Source organism: Lygodium microphyllum, chromosome 26 (genome assembly GCF_053477565.2).
Source record: "Lygodium microphyllum isolate KBCC chromosome 26, Lygodium_microphyllum_v1.1.10, whole genome shotgun sequence".
In the NCBI taxonomy this organism is placed as follows: Eukaryota; Viridiplantae; Streptophyta; class Polypodiopsida; order Schizaeales; family Lygodiaceae; genus Lygodium; species Lygodium microphyllum.
The window spans coordinates 37,269,072-37,290,060 of NC_141160.1; the positions used below are offsets into that span (position 1 = coordinate 37,269,072).

The 20,989-nt window shown below is 37.9% G+C and overlaps 1 protein-coding gene and 1 long non-coding RNA gene across 2 annotated transcripts; one reads left to right on the plus strand and one right to left on the minus strand.

The window, feature by feature from the left end:
- Positions 1–8,252: 8,252 nt before the first annotated feature.
- On the minus strand, positions 8,253–11,775 carry LOC148013151 (putative inactive receptor kinase At1g48480). The gene is made up of 2 exons (XM_087667786.1): positions 9,631–11,775; positions 8,253–9,339 (listed from the first exon to the last, which is right to left on the minus strand). The coding sequence occupies exons 1-2, from the start codon at positions 11,012–11,014 to the stop codon at positions 8,687–8,689; spliced, it is 2,037 nt and encodes a 678-aa protein (XP_087523912.1). The 5' UTR covers positions 11,015–11,775; the 3' UTR covers positions 8,253–8,686.
- Positions 11,776–11,799: 24 nt separating this feature from the next.
- On the plus strand, positions 11,800–17,603 carry LOC148013152 (uncharacterized). The gene is made up of 3 exons (XR_015688822.1): positions 11,800–16,869; positions 16,978–17,171; positions 17,296–17,603. It is a non-coding gene; the product is annotated as an uncharacterized LOC148013152 (long non-coding RNA).
- The last annotated feature ends 3,386 nt before the right edge of the window (positions 17,604–20,989 follow it).

A 20,989-nucleotide genomic window follows, 5' to 3' on the forward strand; every position in this document is an offset into this window, starting at 1 on the left:
TCTTATTGTCTTGATTATATATTTACAATCAGATCTAACTTCTACAAACACGATCAATCTTTCCTATGCAACCATCAATGCATGCACAAATCAAAAGAAACAACAACAAGTATTTTTAGCATAGGAAGCAACCCCACCCAAATCTAGAGTTTCTCTTTTAAGGTCCAGCCTTATTCTTAGGGTTTCACTTCCTACTTGCAACTCTTTTTCAATACGCAAATTATTTTGTGAATTTGAAGTCTATTTTATCATTATGAAGAATTTGGTATTTTCGCCCTAAAAGATAATATGGGTATTTATACCTATAGCAGGTAATTCATTCGTTGCCGTGCCGCCCTAACCTGCACTTAGCAGGATTGAAAATACTTTTCCAAGTATGTTCAGACTTTAGAATTTGTATTGACAAATTCTTATCAATGTCCAACAAGTCCTACAAACTTCCGATATTCATTTAATTTCCTAATACTTATAGTTTTAGGGTTGTCGATTATTTTATAGTTGTTTTTGCTTCAACATTCTCATTATTTTTTGTTAAGTTTTCTTGTTGATTCATACGTGGATCAACTCATGATATTGACACTCTCACTAATATAATCATTAATATTAACATTACATGTATTTTCAGTAAGAAAATAATTTTTATTTCATTCTACTCATATTCTATGGTTTAATCAACGATGTCCGACCATTTGTCAAACTTTCAATGTTTATCTAAAAAGATCAAAATTTTATTTTAACTATGTCCTAGGTGCAACACTGATTGTTTTTCTAAAAACTTTATTCTATGCAATGCAAAAATCATAAGTGCAATTTTTATTTCATCTTTCAGACATCGGATTATATTACTACGTACCTAATTTATGTATCTCTAGTATACATTTTCTTATACAATTTTCTGTTGATTTAATGCATTGGTTATTTCATGATATTATCTAAATGATTTTTTATAAATTATTATAAAAATCATGTGCATCTATCTATCATTAGCAAAATGAAATAAAGATAGTCACTTTCAAGGAAATTTTATAAAATATTCCCTTCCTTAATACTGTCTAACTTTTTTTGTTATTATAATCATATGTGTTATTAATAAAATAATAATTATTATCACAAAATAAACTATAATTAAGATATTTTCTTAATGACAAGCATATCATCCTTTTCTAAGTGAAAGAGCCTTCTCACTGAATAGCTAATTATTATATTACTTAAGTTATTCTTCTAAGCAATAGTTCATATGCATTTTCTTTAGAATGTGTTTGTAATCATTTAAAGTCAAATATAGCAATAAGCTTATAAAACATTATTTTTTTCCAAACCAACAAGATGCTACCTCTCTCAAGTTTGCTATAATGGGGGTTTCACCAATTCCTACCACATCATTTTCTCCATCGACCGCGTTCTTTGCTTCCCTTGCTTCAAATGCATTTGGGTAGGGAAAACAATATTGTATTATTTGATGGTGACAATGTTCATTATATTGTCTCAAATGAAAATGTTGAAAAACTACTTTGACTGAGTTGTTTACTTGTAACCAGCAATATCCTAAGGCCAAAACTTTGTTGTACCAAGAGTTTCCCTCAAAATGTTTTTAGAATTCAAGAAGTAAAACATGAACAAATAGAAATAGGGGAAGTAGATGTGGGTATAAGTACTCTGTGGATCTAGATAGCAATTAGAGGTCTTGCTTGTGTTTGCTTCTTACAATTTAGAGACAACTCTTCCTTTCAAGAATTGTGCACTATAGACTCAGTTGTAAACTATGCTTAATGAAGCATGCATTGCAAAGGGTATGCTTGAGAGTGAAGATGAGTGACTCCATTGCTTCTTACAATTTGTAGAGACAACACTTTATTTTAAGGAATTGTGCAGAATAGAATTGGTTGTAAACTATGTTCAAAGAAGCATGCATTGCAAAGGGTATGCTAAAGAGTGATTTCATTGCTTACAAGAGGCATGCCAAATGCAAACATGGATTCAATTGAGAAAATTATTCACGTTATTTTGGTTTTTTTATGGGCCCACTTTTTTAGGACAATTGTGGAAAATATTTAAGGTGTCTCTTATTGTCATAAAGACATTTTTTGTAGATTATTTCTTACTTATGAAGACATTTTTTGTAGATTTTCATTGTCGCACGTGTGTAATGAATGATTGCCAATATTTGGCTCAAAATAAGTAATTAACACATGTGCAAGGATTGTTGCATCAACATGGGTGTAGCTTGCGAGGTTATGATGGGATATCTTAGTTATCTACAAATGCCTCGCAACTACATAAAAATCTACTCCTTGAAAGCATATGCATTATTTATGAGAAAGCAAGTTCTCTAAAAGCTATGGAATTCATACTCGATGATGGACACCAAAAAAAATGGATTCATGAAAATTATGGAAGCTATTAATGCAAGTAATGGAAAAATATTTTTCTTAATAGCCTCAAGGCTTCTATATGATGTTTCTTTATAAACATTTCCTCACAAATTTATAAGGCCAATCACGAGTGGCACTTGCTACTATGTTTGCTAGTATTGTTGTATTGCTCCTTCCTAATGGCATACAACCCACACAAAACTTAAAACTCCACTACAATTGCACTTGCAATATTCTAGTGTAAAGCAATCTCACCTATTGTTAAGGTGTATGTGCCTTATACTATAGTGTGTTGCTCCCATGGTGCACCATTTTGCTTAGGTACTAAACATGACTCTAAGGGACATTACATATTTTTTTATAAACCATATGGAGGAAAGGTTGTCCTTTTTGGTGGTGACTTTACACAAATATTGCATGTAGTGTTGAAAGGAGTACATGAAGACATTGATAATAAGGCTATATGCTTCTTTTAATTGTGGGAAAGTATCTTTGTTTTGAGGTTGATGTAGAATATGCATTTTATGTCAATTGGGGTAGGCTCCAAGAGAGTAAATTTTGTCAAGTGGATATAGGGTATTGGGGATGGTACGATATTTGATATTGGTACTGACAAGGTGAAGCTCTTGCCTAAAATGCTTTAGTCAAAGAGTAGTTTTAGCATCTCAAAATATTAAATTCAATATACTACATGCAAATACTTTAGAAATAATGCCAAGTGATGTGAGATAGTATTTTGGTGTAGATAATATTTCTAAGGGGGGTGAGAATTCGTTCCTTTATACTACAAATTTTCTTGAACTTGGGAAGGGGCTGTGGAGGGGGACTTTCCTGCACTTAAAGTTAAATGTTCCTATCATCTTGCTTTGAAATTTGGACCCATCTAAATGAATGTGTAATGATACAAGACTTATATGCAAGGGATTCAATAATAAGGTTATAGAGGTAGTGATAATTGCATGTACTAAATTCTAATATTGGTGGGAGAGTATTCATTCCAAGGATTATCTTCATTCTGAGTACATTGCATCTACCATCCACTATGAAAAGGCAATTCCCTATGAGACTTACTTTTTCCATGACCATCAACAAGGCACAAGGTGATCAACATTAGCATTTATGGGATTGTACCTAAAACTCTGATCTTTACTCATGGGTAGCACTATCTCTGGTGGAGCCATTAGATGGCTTGAAAGTTTTGGTCCAAGATAGTGAACATCATACAAGTTCTACCACAAATACTACATGTAAAAAAGTCTTACAAAAAATGTTACAGTGTTGATTTTGTTGGTGCAAATTCTTGAGGGTGAGTTGTTTCAACTTTTGAACATAGTTCATCTTATTTATGTGTTATAGTTTCCATTATAATATCTGGTCATTTGATTGTGATATATTTCATAAATGCCTGCTCCTACTTATGGAGGTTATCATGCTTCTAAGTTTCAAATGGCTTGCAAGAGAATTTTCATCCAATTGCTTTGAATTCTAAGATTCATTGATCACTTGCATGTGCCATTGAGTGATTGAAGTTCTTGCCTTTCCTCGTGCCTTCTGAAGGGTTGTTTCTTGAAGTTACATATCATAGTTACATGGCATATTCAAGACAAAAACACTAAATCAAAATCCTTATGAAGCTACACACACATATATATAAATTAAAATCCTCTTTGTGTGACTACTTGTTTTATGGTTGAAAAATAACCAAATAGCTTTACCTTCTAGCTTTTGAAGAGTTGTTTTAGGCTTGCAAATAGACATTCATTAGTATACTTTACATCCTACTTAGCTTTGTGATCCTAGCTCTTTTCTCAATGCTAGAATTTTCCTTGAGGATAGTTCAAGTGAAATTCTAGCATTGAGAAAATAAACAAATAGCTTTACATGAATCTAGCTTTCGAAGAGTTGTTTTAGGCTTGCAAATAGACATTCATTAGTATACTTTATGTCCTACTTAGCTTTGTGATCCTATTACTTTTCTTAATGCTAGAATTTCACTTGAGGATAGTTCATGTGTATATGTTATTCATTGTCATGGTTAAAGAGAAGTACCAGAGACATAGTGTATCAAACATACTAACATTGCTACATATGGCCCACTACCACCAATATCAAAAAAACTTTAAAAAGAGAAATAGCGATTGTCACCATGCATTATGCAAACATCAAGTACATAAGCATAACTTTGATGAAAATTACAAAGAAGAGATTCCTCATTGTGTACTAAGTGCATCAAGTACATCAGCATACCTTTGAAAGATACCACAAGGAAGTGGAATCTCTATTAGTACCACTTGCTATAGTTGCCATTTGCACCTTATTTTATTTTACAATGATATTTCTCTTCTCAATGTTAGAATTCCACTTTAAGGATGTTGTTGATCCTTGTGATAGAGAATAGTAGTTGTTATATATAGATGATGTCTCGGTTCTCTTGTTGGATATAGGGCATGGAGGCTTACAAGATCATACCAAATACATCTATTATAAGATTAGTTGATGGCAAACAATGTAGGATAAAGGGGCCAAAAGAGTGTGACCTAGTAGTCCCCTACTATCTTTTTTTTTTCATGTGAATTACTTAAAAACCTTTTAATAGTCAAACTATATACATCATATGGTACTCAAATTAAAAAACTTGGGGCATTTTGATATTTTTACAAAGTAGACTTAGTTATAAATGAAGGGTTCGTAAAAGAGTAACAACTAGGGGCCAATAGAGTGAGATGTAAGGATGCATTGTTTTAAGGTTTTACAAAATCCAAAACAAATTTTTTTTTAGCTCAATTGGTTGATTCATATCAGCTTATGTATAATATATAAGAATCCATATCATAACTTAAATGTCTAAGATAGTTACATGTATTATATAAAAGTGTCACTCAATTGAGGTGGAGTACATTTTTGCTTTTTGGGGGCTATCACCTTCCTGGTCCCTTTACCTTATACTAGTATTATTATATTCTCTACATCCTTGTAGCAATAGATTTAAGAGACTTCAAAGTATGGCAAAATAATTATGCTACCTTATAAGATCATACGACCATACCAAAGCCTTTATAAGGCCAAATATTTACAAAGATTGTATATGAATACTCCATCCTTGTAATGTCAAAATGTGGCATATTTAATACACAAGATTAGCAAAAGAAATTACAAAATCATTGTGTGGTATGAATTCTTGCTTCACATTGGGACTCCTTTCTGACTGGTCTCTTCATTAGAAATAATGAAAAGAATAGTAAAGAATGAAGGCCTATCAAGTTGAACCCTACTTATGATAGCTACAATAGTGAAGGTATTGACCTATGGATACAAAGAATAAAGTGTTATTGTTGACATGGATAGGTCCTCCCTAGGAACCCTTTAGACTAGGCATAAGCAATATTGTAAGAGTCCAAAGATCAAGAAGGTTAGAAGAGGAAATCAGCCTATGCCTTCCATGGGATTGAGCTTTTCAATTGATGAAGGTTATGATATAGGGGTGAGTATGCTTCTTGATGATTAGGGTCACCACATTTAAGAGTCCAAAGATCAAGAAGGTTAGAAGAGGAAATCAGCCTATGCCTTCCATGGGATTGAGCTTTTCAATTGATGAAGGTTATGATATAGGGGTGAGTATGCTTCTTGATGATTAGGGTCACCACATTGGGGTGGATTTTCTTATTGATTAGGGTTAGCACATGTGGGTGTAGGAAGGAGACCCTAAATGTGATTAAGGATTTCTTGCATGGATGGCCTTTGGTCAAGGTATCACATGTGGGTGTAGGAAGGAGACCCTAAATGTGATGAAGGATTTCTTGCACGGATGGCCTTTGGTCAAGGTATTGTTGACATGGATAGGTCCTCCCTAGGAACCCTTTAGACTAGGCATAAGCAATATTGTAAGAGTCCAAAGATCAAGAAGGTTAGAAGAGGAAATCAGCCTATGCCTTCCATGGGATTGAGCTTTTCAATTGATGAAGGTTATGATATAGGGGTGAGTATGCTTCTTGATGATTAGGGTCACCACATTGGGGTGGATTTTCTTATTGATTAGGGTTATCACATGTGGGTGTAGGAAGGAGACCCTAAATGTGATGAAGGATTTCTTGCATGGATGGCCTTTGGTCAAGGTATGGAGCCATACAAGCCAAGGCAAGGTGGAGGAGCTTCATCGTCATCTCCTTTTCCTACTCCTCTCCCTTGATGATTAGGGTCACCACATTGGGGTGGATTTTCTTATTGATTAGGGTTATCACATGTGGGTGTAGGAAGGAGACCCTAAATGTGATGAAGGATTTCTTGCATGGATGGCCTTTGGTCAAGGTATGGAGCCATACAAGCCAAGGCAAGGTGGAGGAGCTTCATCGTCATCTCCTTTTCCTACTCCTCTCCCTTTTTCCAACAATCACCCCTCATCATCATCTCCTATCCAGCACCTCATCCATACTCCCCTCCCCTTCCTCACCCACCCTAGTCCTTACCCAAAGAGGAAGGACTTGCACGTGCCCTTCCTAGGTTAGAATAGGAAATCAACCTATGCCTTCCATGGGGATTGAGCTTTTCAATTGATGAAGGTTATCATATAGGGGTGAGTATGCTTCGTTGAGCTTTTCAATTGATGAAGGTTATCATATAGGGGTGAGTATGCTTCGTAATGATTAGGGTCACCACATTGGGGTGGATTTTCTTATTAATCAAGGTTATCACATGTGGGTGTAGGAAGGAGACCCTAAATGTGATGAAGGATTTATTGATTGGATGTCCTTTGGTCAAGGGATGGAGCCATACAAGCCAAGGCAAGGTGGAGGAGGTTCTTTGCCATCTCCTTTTCCTACTCCTCTCCCTTTTTCCACCAATCACCCCTCATCATCATCTCCTATCTAGCATTTCATCCATACTCCCCTCCCCTTCCTCACCCACCCTAGTTCTTACCCAAAGAGGAAGGTGTTGCAGCTAGAGGTGAGTAAAATATTGGAAGCCTGTACGTTGCCATGCCATGCCATGCAGTTGGGGGGGGCGGGGGGGGGGGGGGGGGGACTAAGTTCAAAAATAACTAAGTTGTTATAATTAATGTCACATTCCTCTTGTTGGATAGAGAGCATGGAGACTTACAAGATCATACCAAATACAGCTATTATAAGATTAGTTGTTGGAAAACGAATAGAGTGTAATCTAGGAGTCCCCCCTAACATCTCTTCTTTAATGTCTCATTCCTCTTGCTGGGTAGAGAGCATGGAGACTTACAAGATCATACCAAATACATCTATTATAAGATTAGTTGTTGGCAAACGAATAGAGTGTAATCAAGTACTCCCCCCCCCCCTATCTTTTTTTAAATGTGAGTTACTTAAAAACCTTTTAATAGTCCAACTATATACATCATATGGTACTCAAATGAAATAACCCATGACATCTTGATATTTTTACCGAGTACACTTAGTTATAAATGAAGGGTTCACAAAAGAGTGATAACTAGGTGCCAATAGAGTAACACTCAAGGATGCATTGTTTTAAGGTTTCACAAAAAATTCTAAAATATAAAGAATTTTACTCAATTGGTTGGCTCATTTTAGCTTATGCATAATACATTAGAATTCACATTATAACTTAAACCTAAAATAGTTGTATCTTTTATATAAAAGTGTCATCCAATTGGGGTGGGTGCATTTTTGCTTATGGGGGGTGTCACCTTCTTGGCCCCTTAACCCTATACTAGTATTATCCTATTCTCTACCTCCTTATAGCAACAGATTTGGGTTACTTCAAAGAATGGCAAAATAATTATGCTACCTTGTAAGAACGTACAACCATACCAAAAGCCTTTATGAGGCCAATTATTTGCAAATATTGCATATGATGTCAAAGTGTGGCATAATTGATACACAAGATTAACAAAAGAAATTACAAACTCATTGTGTGGTATGAATTCTTGCTTCACATTGGGACTCCTTTATGAGTGTCCCTTCAATAGAAAGAATGAAAAGAATAATAAAGAATGAAGGCCTATCAAGTTGAACCCTACTTGTGATAGCTACAAAGGTGAAGGTATAGACCTATGGATAGAGAGGATAAAAGTGTTGTTGTTGACATGGAAGGGTCCTCCCTAGGAACCCTTTGGACTAGGCATAAGGAATATTTGTAAGAGTCCAAAGATCAAGAAGGTTACAAGAGGAAATCAGCCTAAGCCATCCATGGGATTGAGCTTTCCACTTGATGAGGGTTATCATATAGGGGTGACGAGGCTTCTTAATGATTAGGGTTTGATGAGGGTTATCATATAGGGGTGACGAGGCTTCTTAATGATTAGGGTCACCACATGGGCGTGGATTTTCTTATTGTTTAGGGTTATCACAAGTGGATGTAGGAAGGAGACCCTGAATGTGATGAAGGATTTCTTGCATGGATGGCCTTTGGTCAGGGGATGGGGCCACACAAGCCAAGGCAAGGTGGAGGAGCTTCTTCACCATTTCCTTTTCTTCCTCCTCCTCCCCCTCTTTCCACCCACTCCCCCTCATCATCATCTCCCTATCCAGCACTTCATCCATACCCCCCTCCCCTTCCTCACCCACCCTGGTCCTTACCCAAAGAGGAAGGTCCTGCACCTGCCCTTCCCCATCTCCCAATGAGGATGCCTCAGAAGAAGGGGCTTTCCCTGTCAAAAGCTCCATTACCAGCACTCCATAGCTGTACGCATCAGTCTTCTTATCTGCTGTTTGGATTCTCTTGTTGTTGAGCTCAGGTGCTTGGTACCCCATCACTCTTTTTGTTGTTTTTGGTGTTTTGGCTGCACTGCTGGCTAGCTGAGCCAGGCCATAGTCTGATATGCAGGCCTTGTAGCTGGAGGTAAGTAAAATGTTGGAAGCCTTTATGTTTCCATGGATAAACTCTTGACTGTGAAGATACTCAAGTCCTCGAGCCACCTCCATTGCTATCTCCACCCTTTTTTGCCAGCTAAGAATGGTTAATCCTCCTGCTCCCCCGCTACCTGCAAAATATACAGCAGATTTTCCATATCATGAATCTCTTCAATTGAGCATTGTAGAGCATTGTGCAAACTGTGTTTGTGATTTACAGGCCAATATGCCACATTCATAACTTTTTCCTAATTTACTGTGTCAAAGCCGTATTGGACCATACCCTGACACACTTTCCTGAACTTTGCAAATTATACTAGTATTTACACTTGACCACCTGATGTATATCTAAAAGACACAAGAGTTCTGCTTGACAGAAGAAAGTCTAATCCACTAATATCAGGAAAACTGACTATACATACCATGCAATAGTGCAGACAAACTCCCATTCATCATGAACTCATAGACCAGCAATTTCTCCTGTTTGGAGAAATAGTATGCTATTAAGGGCACCAAATTTTCATGTTTTAAGCTAGCTATAGTGCCTATTCTTCGCTCAAAGGCCTCCAATTCCATGTCAATAGCTCTCAGCCTGTTTACTGCAAGAATTGTACCACATTCCAAAACTGCCTTGTAGGTTGTTCCAATGCTTCCTTTGCCTAACACCTCTGCAGAGGCTTTCAATAGATCATCTAGCTGAAATGAATATTTGGTCTGATCCCTCTCAAAGAACACAAGCTCTTTGCTTTGTGATGATGAGGGTGCTGAAGCATAGTGAGCTTGATTCGCTGCTTTGGTTTGAGTTTCATGGATGGGCTCTCCAATGCCTGGCTGGATCATGTCACTTTCATCCAGTTTGCTTTCCTTCTGGGCAAGCAGATTGGCTATCACAAACAGCATTATGGCAGCGGCACAAGAGCCAATGACAAGTCCAATTATGGCTACTGTGCTAAGTCGTGTATTGGGCTTCGGATTGCTCTCACCATGAGAATGTGGGATCATGGTAGATACCATGGGTGATGGTGATGGTGAGCATGGAGATAATGGGAAACCACATAGATGATTGCCTACATAAGACGCCTGCGAGAACCCTCGGAGTGTGGGCGTATTAGGAATCACACCAGACAGACGATTGTAAGCTACACTAAGCATGCTCAAGGAAGTTGCATTTAGAGGGGGAATCTGGCCAGATAGGGAATTGTTCTGAAGGAACAAGGATTTCAATTTGGTCAAGGTGGCAAGGGAGGCAGGCACGGTGCCATTGAAAGAGTTGGAGGAGAAATCAAGGTGCACTAGATGGGGCCAGTAATTGAAATTAGAGGGCAAAGGACCTGAGAAGCTGTTATACTGCAGGTAAATGCTCTTCAAGAAACTGCAGTTTGCAAGGTCTAAAGGAAGGGGGCCTGACAGTTTGTTGGATCTTAAGCTTAAGACTCTCAAGTAGTTTAGGCTTCCTAGTGAGCCTACGGGTATCACACCATTGAGGCCAACTCCAGGAAGCCTCACTGAGGTCACTCTCAGTCCTGTGGTGCCCCTGCATTGAATCCCTTTCCAGTCACACACATTCTTGGCAGCATTCCATTGCAAGACATTCCTCAGGTCTACTGCATTTTTCAACTGGAGGAGACCATGGCTATCAGCAGATAAGTCTGCTTTCAATGGTGAAAGAAGAAGCAGAGACTGAAAAAGGAGGAGAAGATAGATCACGCGCTGTACATTGGGTGGTTTTTTTATGTTGAGTTGGAGAAGATGTAGAGAGAGCATGGAGGTTTTGATTGTGATGTTGCCATCGCAGGAAGAACCCATACAAAGGTTATGCTACAAGGATTGTGATGGTTTCTTCTTTGCAGGCTGGCAGGGATGAAGAGGGAGGACAAATAGTAAGAAAGGCAGCTCAATTGAATACAGAGAAAATGATGATGATGAAAAACTTGCTAGTAACAGTAGCAGAATGAGCAGGAATATATGTAAGGATGTAGCTCGATCAGATACAGCAGTCAATAGTAAGAGTAGTGGAAGAAGCAGGAGCAGCTTGAGTGATCAGCTACACTATGAAATATGAAAGGATGTAGTTCAATCAGATACAGCAGTGCTCAGTAGTAAGAGTAGTGGAAGATGCAGGAGCAGCTTGAGTGATCAGCTACACTATGAAATATGAAAGGATGTAGTTCAATCAGATACAGCAGTGCTCAGTAGTAAGAGTAGTGGAAGATGCAGGAGCAGCTTGACTGATCGGCTGCAAGTCTATGAAATATGAAAGGAAGTAGCTCAATCAGATACAGCAATCGGTAGTAAGAGTAGTAGGAGAAGCAGGAGCAGCTTGACCGATGAACTGCAGTATTGTGAAACATGAAAGGATGCAGCTCAACAGATACAGCAGTCAGTAGTAAAAGTAGTAGAAGAAGCAGGAGCAGCTTGACTGATCAACTGCAGTATGAAAGATGAAAGGATTGTAGCTCAATCAGATAGAGTAGTTAGTAGTGATTGCAGTGGAAGGAGCAGCAGGAGCAGCTTGACTGATGAACTGGGCTATGAAGTATGACATAAGGTAGCCCAATGAGAGAGAGAGAGAGAGAGAGAGAGAGAGAGAGAAAGAGAGAGAGGAAGAAGAAGTGTAGAGAGAATAGCAGTAGCCACTGGAAACCTTTCATTTTCTTATATTCATATAATCATACTATCATATTTCATATATTCATATTATTTAATAAATTAGAAAAACTCGCATAAAATCCAGGCCAAAAAACGGCTCAGATTCATCATCAGAAGCGATGAGTCCTGCTCAAAGCAATTGGTGGTAGATAATACTAGAAAATGCGGCAGTATTAGGGAATTTAAAAACCCAAAATTTAGCAATATTCAATCATAAAATCGTCCAAATTCCAATTGTGCCGTTGCTTGGAACAGCCAGATTTGATTGGGAAATGCGTGAAATAATAAATACAAGCAAAAATCGACGCTCGGAGTCAGGCAGATCTTGTTCTTGAGATAATACAAAGGCGATACGGATAGTCCGAAGTCGAGAGGGCAAAATGGAAAATATTCTAGTTTAGATGGAAAAAATATTTTTATTTTTTGTTCTTTTATTTATTGGGCGAGCGCACGGGCTCCTTTTGTGGATCCCACCTGGCCGAGGCTGGAAATCTAATATTTTCTATTTCTGTCATTTAATTAATTTGTGGCGTAACATGTGAATCAATTGTTGCAACGGTATAGTTTTTTTTTTTTTTTTTGGGGGGGGGTAATGCGGCTTAATTATATATTTCATCAAAAAGGTAAAGTAAAGGTTTTTACAACGTGACACATTTACATCGCTACTTTTTTTTAAAACCAATAATACTTTCGATAATAATTATTTTTAAACCAATAATACTTTTTTTAAAAAACCAATAATACTTTCAATTGTCAATCCCTGATAATCCTATTCTTCTTGCTTGCCCTTCATAAACCCTCAATCGTTAACATCTTGTCACAAAATCCTTTTCTTGCTTCAATCCTTACTTGTTTAGAATAAATGCCTTCACTTCATTATACTTTCTTTAGTTGATTTCCTATCATTCTTCTCCCTCCTTGCTTGCCCTTGATAAAATCACAATCTTTAATATCTTTGTCACAAAATCCTTTCCTTGCTTGCCTGTTTAAAATGCTTTCTTCTATTGGCAATCTCTTGTTATCACAAAACCGATTTCTCCCCTTTTTATGTACTAACATTTAATAATATTATCAACAAGTAAATAAAATATTTATGAGGCCTATTAGAAGGCCACCTATCTTTTGGGGTTACATATGCCTTGATCCTAACCAAAAACCTTGACATTTCTTTAGCATCCATATTTCTTGCATGGTAAAAGCCTTCAATACATTCCAAAGCTTCCTTGATTACTCATCCAATGTGCCTCAATCTCCCAAAATCACCAATTTATAATTCACAAACTCCACAAATCAAGCTTTATGAACTCAAGCTTGAATACGCTTCCATAATCCTTTGACCTCTCTACAATCCCAAAAGAGATGTCTAATAGACTCCTCCTACCTACAAGAAACTTAGTGGTGAAACCTATGTCAACTTACTTGGTCTTTCCCTGGTGAGTAGCTTATTCATGATCATCCTCTATAACATAAAGTTTAACTTCTTTGAGGGGGTGTGTGGAAGCTTCTCGCTCAACCGCCAAGACCCACGTACCACTTATTGTTTTAAGCTACTTATTGTTTCAAGCATTTCAAGCCAAGTGCAATGGCTACCTCTCACATAGTCGTACCCACTCTCACACCTATTGTTGGGAATAAAGGCTCACCATGCCTTTTACCGTGTTCGGGCGTGAATGCATCCTTACACTTCTTGTACTTTCTATATATTATCAAAACCTAAAAAGTGGTACACTAGTCTTTGTACTGAACATCAAGTGTGTCTCTATTGCTCTCTACTCTCTATGTGTGTGTTATCCATCACGTTCACTCTCAGCTCAGTCAAGGCTCCATCAAATTGGTATCAGAGCTCAAGGAGTGCACACTTCTCAAAGATGGATAGGCTTGTTAGGCTACCTCAAGTGAGAGTTGTCGACATCAGTAGTCAGTGTTCAACATGTGCAAGTCAGAGTCAACAGTCGACTACATGACAAAGGCAGTCGACGAACCAGCAAGCACGACTTCGGTAGTTGAGAGGCGTAGCGAGCAGGGGACCAACAGGTGGCAGTTTTGTTAATGCATGCTATAGGTGTAACATGCGACAAGTCAACAGGGGTTACACATGACCTGCACGCGACCAGGACTAGGTGATGAATGGGATGGGCTGCGATGGCCGATTTGACGGGACATGCTGTGACCTGTTCAATAGGTCACCCCGTGACCAGACGGGCCACAAGTCACGAACCGACAATCAAATCTGTCTTTTTTTTTTAAATTTCAAATGTGTTCCCCTTCCACAATTGGGTGTTCACGCACATATGCATAATGTACAAGCCTAAATTGAAAATTTGGGGTTTTTCCTGGATTTGGGGACTTTAATGCAAAACTAAATAGTCTAACTCAAAAATTGCAAAATCGATGCACATTTGCCTAGGAGATTTTGGGGATTTTCATTTTTTAGTGATTTTTTTTATTTCACTGAAATTTTTGCACACTGGACGACCCGAGAAAATTGGGGATTTTGCATAATTTCATCAATTTGTGCAAGAATTGCCTAGTATATGCACTTGGGTATGTGTGTTGATGAAATCTGAATGGATTACCCTCTTAAATTTTGGGGCTTTTGATCAAAATTGTCAAATTTGTGCCCGAAAATGCCTTTGGAGCAAAAATTGCATTGAAATTTTGGAGATTTCACATGTAACTGGTGGCTTGGTCTCTAAATGTGTCAGTAATTGCTTGAGGAGTGTAGCAATAGACACCTTTTAATTCTGAAAATCTATTTACAGAACTGAAATTTTTGCAATCTTGGGTTTTTCATTGCTGGTTGGTACTTTTGTGTACCTTGGTTACTTGTATCACATTTGAGCTTGCCTTTGGTGACTAATTAGTCAATTTGGGAATGCAAATTATGGCTGGAAATAGTGACATCATTAATCTTTTGCACATTACGAAGCTTGAGGGTGCACATATTTGCAATTTGGCAAAAATAATGCTACAATGTCTTAGTGCAGAAAAAACATGTAAAGCCCATCAAAACAAAGAGAATCAAACCATCAGACATGGAACAAGATGAGTGGATGGCTTGGACGAGCTTGCTTGCTCTACCATTGAGCTCTCAGTGTCAGACAACTTGCTCTTTAACATTGAGAAGCTAAATTCAACGTATGCAATGTGGCAAAGGCTTGAAGAATTGTATGCTCAAAAAAGTGTAGCAGCCAAGAAAGTTTATTGGTTGAAAAAACTAATGGACTTTCACATGAAAAAAGGTACAGCCATGTCTGTACATTTGAATGAGTTTAACTCAATTTTCATTTAGCGGATTACTTTGGATTTCCATATTGATGAAGAGTTCAAGGCTACTTTCTTGCTATGCACTTTGCCTGAAAGTTGGGAAACTTTTAGGACAGCTTTGAGTAATTCAAATGCTCAGTTGTTATACTCTGACGTGGAGAGTTCTTTGCTAATGGAAGAACTCAATATGTGGAATAACTTAACAAACAAGTCTTCTAATGCATTACACACTAGAGGCAGATTTCAACACAAGAGTAGTTCTGAAAACAGAGCACTATAGCAAATCTCATGGAAAAAATGTGGAGTGCCATCATTGTGGCAAAAAAGGGCACTACAAACGGGATTGCTTTCAATTGAAGAAAGAGAAGGGCAAAAAAAAAAAACACTAAAGCCAACAAGGCTAAAAACCAGGACTGTCGGCCTGCAAAGAAGAGCAATGTGAAAATAGAAGAGGTTAATGTAGTCACTCATGATAATGGCAGTGATGGTGATGTACTTATTGCTTCTTCTTTGAGTGCATATGCATTGATTGCAGATTTTGAGGATGATATGCACACTTGGATACTTGATTTAGGTGTGTCATTTCATGTCACACTACATCATGAGTGGTTCACTGACTACAATGTTGGTGTACGTGGTGTTTTTCACTTGGAAGATAACTATACATGTAAAATTGCAAGCATTGGCAATGTGAAACTAGAATTTCAGCATGGCTCCATGGTTATTTTGCATAATGTGAGACATGTATCTCAACTCAAGAAGAGCTTGCATTAGGAAAAAAATGAACTCACAAATGGGTCCTTAAAAATAATATAGTTTAAGATGTGGGCCTTTTGGATTGTCCAATAGGAAGGCTGGATGTTGACATCCATGGAGGGTGAATCTTCTCTCTCCAAATCTTGGGTTTTCTATTAAAAAAAGGGGTAGTGGGAGATTAAAAAAAGGGAGAATGAGTAGTACACAAAATTTGAGTTTCTCTCACCTCGTATTTCTCCCCTTTTTTTGGAGAATTTCCTATTTCGATTTTTTTCCCTCTCATGAAATCAGTTTGACCCAAAAGTTAAGCAACATACCACTTTCCCTCTCTTCTCTATACTCCTGAATTTTCGTCTCCATTGAAGCTCCATGCTGAGAGTAATTAGGGTTTTGAGCGTTCTGCTTACCTCTGTACTTTCTTCTCCACGCAGCTCCAGATTTTGGACAAAACACATGTGCCCATCTCTCTTTGCTTTTTCTCCTATTTGCTCTTTTTTCAATAGGGTTTGATGTCGTTTCTTACTATTGTTGTTGTTTTATTGTAGAGGTTGTTTGGGGCAGGAGATAGAGGTGCTCAGCTCTCTCTCCTTTCTGTCCCCCCTCTCTTTATGTGTTGTTTCTCTTTTATGTTGTGTTTTCAATAGAATTTGATGTTGGTTCTAATTGTTGTTTTCTTACAGAGTTTATTTGGAGCAAGAGGCAAATGTGTTAATCTCTCTCTCTGTTTGGTTTTTTTTTTTTGTTGATATCTTTTCAATACAACATAATGTTAGTTCTAACCCTTGTTGTTGTTTTGTTGCAGAGATCATTTTGGGTGACATTGCATAAGTGCTTATCTCTCTCTCCCTCTCTCTTTCTCTGTCTATATTTCCTCTTTTCTACTATTTTTTCAGTATACCTTCATGTAAATACTAACTCTTGCAAATTTGTCTTTTGCAGAGATCAATTTGGGAAAGATTGGATAGGTGCTCATTTTTTCTCTCTCCCGCGTACTCACACAAACTCTCTCTTTCTTCCTCTCTACATTATCCCTTTTCTACTATCTTCACAATAGGGTTTGATGCTAGTTCTAACTTAAGGATCAATTGTTGTTGCAGCACTTAACACAAGGTAGACCAAAGATTCTATAGCTCAATTTACAGGTAAATCTACCATATTTTGTGTGTCAAAATTTATTCATTTAATTAGTGACTTTTATATTTGATGGGATTGATTTTTTCATATGTCTGTCATTTGCAATGGGTTTTGATTAGCAATGATTCAATCTTATCTTCAGCAAATCAGCTTATAGGTAAATTGGCCGTGTTTTGTAATGCTTCTATTCATGCAGTTATCTAGATATTTTTTGCTAAAAGGGATTCATGCAAGTATTTTTGTTAAAAGGGATTCATGCAGGTGTTTTTTTGTACATGCAGGAATTGTATAAGGTTTAGGTGAAGCATATAATTCTCCATTAACTATTTTGATGTGGTGAGTGATTCCTTTGTGTTGGATGATATGGATCTGCTGGAAGTCGATGGTTCAAAATTCCTCTTCTTTATTGGTCCTACGTGTCCATTTGGATCTCCATGCCAATTGGCAATGATCCATGAAACTCTTGTATCATATCATCCATATAGCACACAATGTGTTGACTCTTAGAATATCTCAAATGTCAATCCAATGTGCCTATTAAGATTTGCATGCCATGTAGCTGCTATCCTTGTAATAACTACTCTATAATACTCACATTGCATACAATGTATTGAGTCAAATCAGACTCCTCTTCATTATAATAAAATTTATTTTGGCAAAATTCTCCGAGTATTCTTGTGCTATTCTTTTCATTATATTTTATGTAAATGGTATGATTAAAGTGATATCTTGAAATTAAATCTATACTTTTGTTGATGTATATATCCACATGCGTTTTGATATCGATGTTTATGTCTGTTTACAAAAGTGTAGACATCACTCAATGCCATGTTGATTTGTATGGCATATTTGTGATTACTGGACAAACTTAAAATGCTTATTATTTAGTGGTTAATACATAGTTCTTTACATCTAATGCGTAGGTTATAATGCCTGAGAGAAGGACAAGCATTCTCTCGATAGAAGTACATAACAGAAAAGATGAAGAAGGGAATTGGATCATTGATAAGTATCATTGCTCGTCTTGGGTACATATGCGTCCAAGTATGAAGGGAGCTTTTAGGGTGAAAGCATCTGCAATTGCAGATGTATCAAAGCACTGGAAGGGTAAAATTTTAGCTCTCAGACAAAGGAATGTTGATTCTCACCTTGTAATAGAGGCGTTTGTACAACATGTATTCATGCAAAAACAAATACATATTGCGTCCATTGTGCCCTTTCCATGAAACGTTGCAAACAGTAAGTATTTGCAACTCATTGAGAATAAGAACTTTCATGATACCTATGTAACAACTTCTCTTGTATTTACAGAAGTATACCCTTCGGATTGCAGTGAGTGGCAAAATGTTGAGAGTTTCACTAGTTCTTTTAAGTGTTACTCCCCCCCCCCCCCCCCCCGAAATTGGTAGATTGATCTTTGAGGGGCGTACAGAGTTAAGCAACTCACAGAGGACCTTTTTTTTTTCTATGACTCCAAGTATATATTACCCAAGGGGAGTTGAGAATATGGAACTCTTGAGTCTATGCACATATCGAATCTCAATAGCATAGAATGGCCATTGTGTAGTAGCGACATTTTGCACATGTGTAGCACAAAAATTTTAGCAGACATATTGAATTCTATGAAGCCAAGCACCGACTCAAAGAATGTACATCTAAGCTAGTTCATATCGATTGCAATTTTTGCACACATGTTCAAGGAATATAAGGGTTTGAGACGTATCAAAAGCACGTACGTCATAAAAAATACATCAGAGGATTATGTAACAAGGATTCTAGGTAAAACTTGGATATAAAAAATAACTCACAGTCCTGACACAGTGGAGTGTCGAGTCACAACAAGGGACATGGCTTTTAGGTAAAAAATTTATCTCTTAGTTGACTATTATCTTACTTTGGGATGAATCGGCTAACTTTCCTTTCCAATTATAGGTACTTTGTCGCACAACAAACTTTATGCCTAGTGTTCAAGTATCATAGATGGAGGATGCTTGTCACGAATTGCGTGGTGGGGGGATTTTCTCAAGATGCTGTGCCAAACACACACAAAATGCACAAGGAGAATCTCACTCAAGAGACAAGAAGAGAGATGGAGGCCAAAATGTTTTCTTACGGGTTCTTCTTCTTCTTCCACACACTTTACAATGTACACAAAGTATACATAAGATACAACATAAAGGAAAGTGGCCTACTAAGTCAAACAATGCATAACCAACTACACTAGTCGACTGGCGCTATAACTATGCCAGCTGTAATAGGTGTAACAACCTAAATATAATAAGTAATGAGTCAGTGGCTATGTGAGAGTCATAATGACCACCGACATACTAAGTGTAGACGTGTGGACCCATCTAACTGTTGAGATATCGAGCTCCACTCGTGATATGCCAGGGTGACCGTTGTGCATTTATGTCACCGACTTGTCAGTTGCAGATGCGGTTGGTACACCGTCCATGAATAATAGCTAGATGACAGCTATCCTTATCTACTCTAGTTCGTGGCTCAGTTAGTATGCCACCTTAGTTAGTTGAGTTTGGTTTGAGACCCATATATAGGGTTCTTCTATTTCTATGTACTAGAGTTCTCTTTGGCTTACACAACTAAGAAGAGAAAAATTGTTTTTAGCCTCCACCTCTGTGTGTATTCCCCCATTGTGCAAGCAAGAAAGCTTCAAGTGAGACTCCTTCCTTCTCTCCCACATTCTTGACATGGTATCAGAGCCTTGTTCGTGGTAAGGAGCTTAAGAAAGCAAGCCAAGCTTGCGGCGTTCTGGTAAGAGGACCAGTGTTGCTTTCATTTTTCTGTTTGGGAGCAAGTCTCTGCAAGTAGCACAGCCGGAAAGTCCAGGAGTGCATTGTCTCAGGTTGAGACGCCCTTCGTGATGTAGCAAGAGGGCAACATATTCTGCGGGAGGGGGCTTTAGCCTTGGTGTCCCTGTTTTTTTTATTTGAGGCCATTTCGGGGCCTGTTTTGGAGGCGGAAGTTTTCTGCACGCACTGAGGAAAAGGCCCAGTTGTATACTGTGCGACCAGTGTTCTACAAATCGATGAAAAGTTACTATAGAAATTGCAGCGTATGCCTGTGCGCAGAGACATTGGGAGTTACAGAATCATCCTTATTGCCTGTTGATGCAAAATCGTCACTAGGAAGTGACTGTGTGGTCAAATACCACTTTCGTTAGTTTTGCAGATTTGCTCTTGTGAGGCTGAAACTGTGTTCTTTGCAGTGACATAATTTTTTGCAGTGTTCTGTAATGGCCTCTGATTCTCTTTCATAGATTGTCACTGAAAAGCTTGACAAGAACAACTTCCAAGCATGGAAGTTTAGAATGATGAATTTCCTTATGGGAAAAGGATATTGGAAATTTGTTGCAGGAAATGAAGAAGAACCAGTTCTTCCTGATGTCTATCAGCATTTCAGACTCTATGATTGTGCATATTCAAGATGCAAGTACGCCAAAGGAAGCATGGGATACTTTGTCAAAAATGTATAGCACAAATACGCAAGCCAGAAAAATGCAGCTCAAGCAAGAGTTACACAATGTGCAAAGAGAAAGTATGAGCATCAATGACTACCACATGAAGGTGAAGAAGATCGCAGATGCACTTGCTTCCATTGGGTCGCCAGTGGAAGATGATGATTTAGTTTACGTGACCTTGAATGGTCTAGGAAAGGATTATGCACAGTTTCGAACATCCATTTCCGTCCGTGAAAGATTTCCTGATTTTGAGGAGTTGATTGCTCTTCTAATTTCTGAGGAGCAGAGAAATGGTGGTGCATCTTCTTCAGGAGGAACTTCAAAAGAAGCTGTCTTCTACTCAAATGCTGGAAGAGGTAGAGTCAGAGGTAGAGGAGGCCGATTTGGAGGCCGTGGTAGAAATCAGAATCTGCAGCAAACTCAAGAAAACTAGTCCTATGGAGGAGGATGTGGTAACTCTAGAGGTAGGGGGAGCTAAAGAGGTCGTGGTGGATGGC

Bases quoted from the DNA above. Each gene is read 5' to 3' on its own strand.
- LOC148013151 (XM_087667786.1), bottom strand. From the start codon at position 11,014: ATGGGTTCTTCCTGCGATGGCAACATCACAATCAAAACCTCCATGCTC. The intron at 9,340-9,630 runs GTATGTATAGTC...TATATTTTGCAG, and splicing joins TTTGTCTGCACTATTGCATG to GTAGCGGGGGAGCAGGAGGA.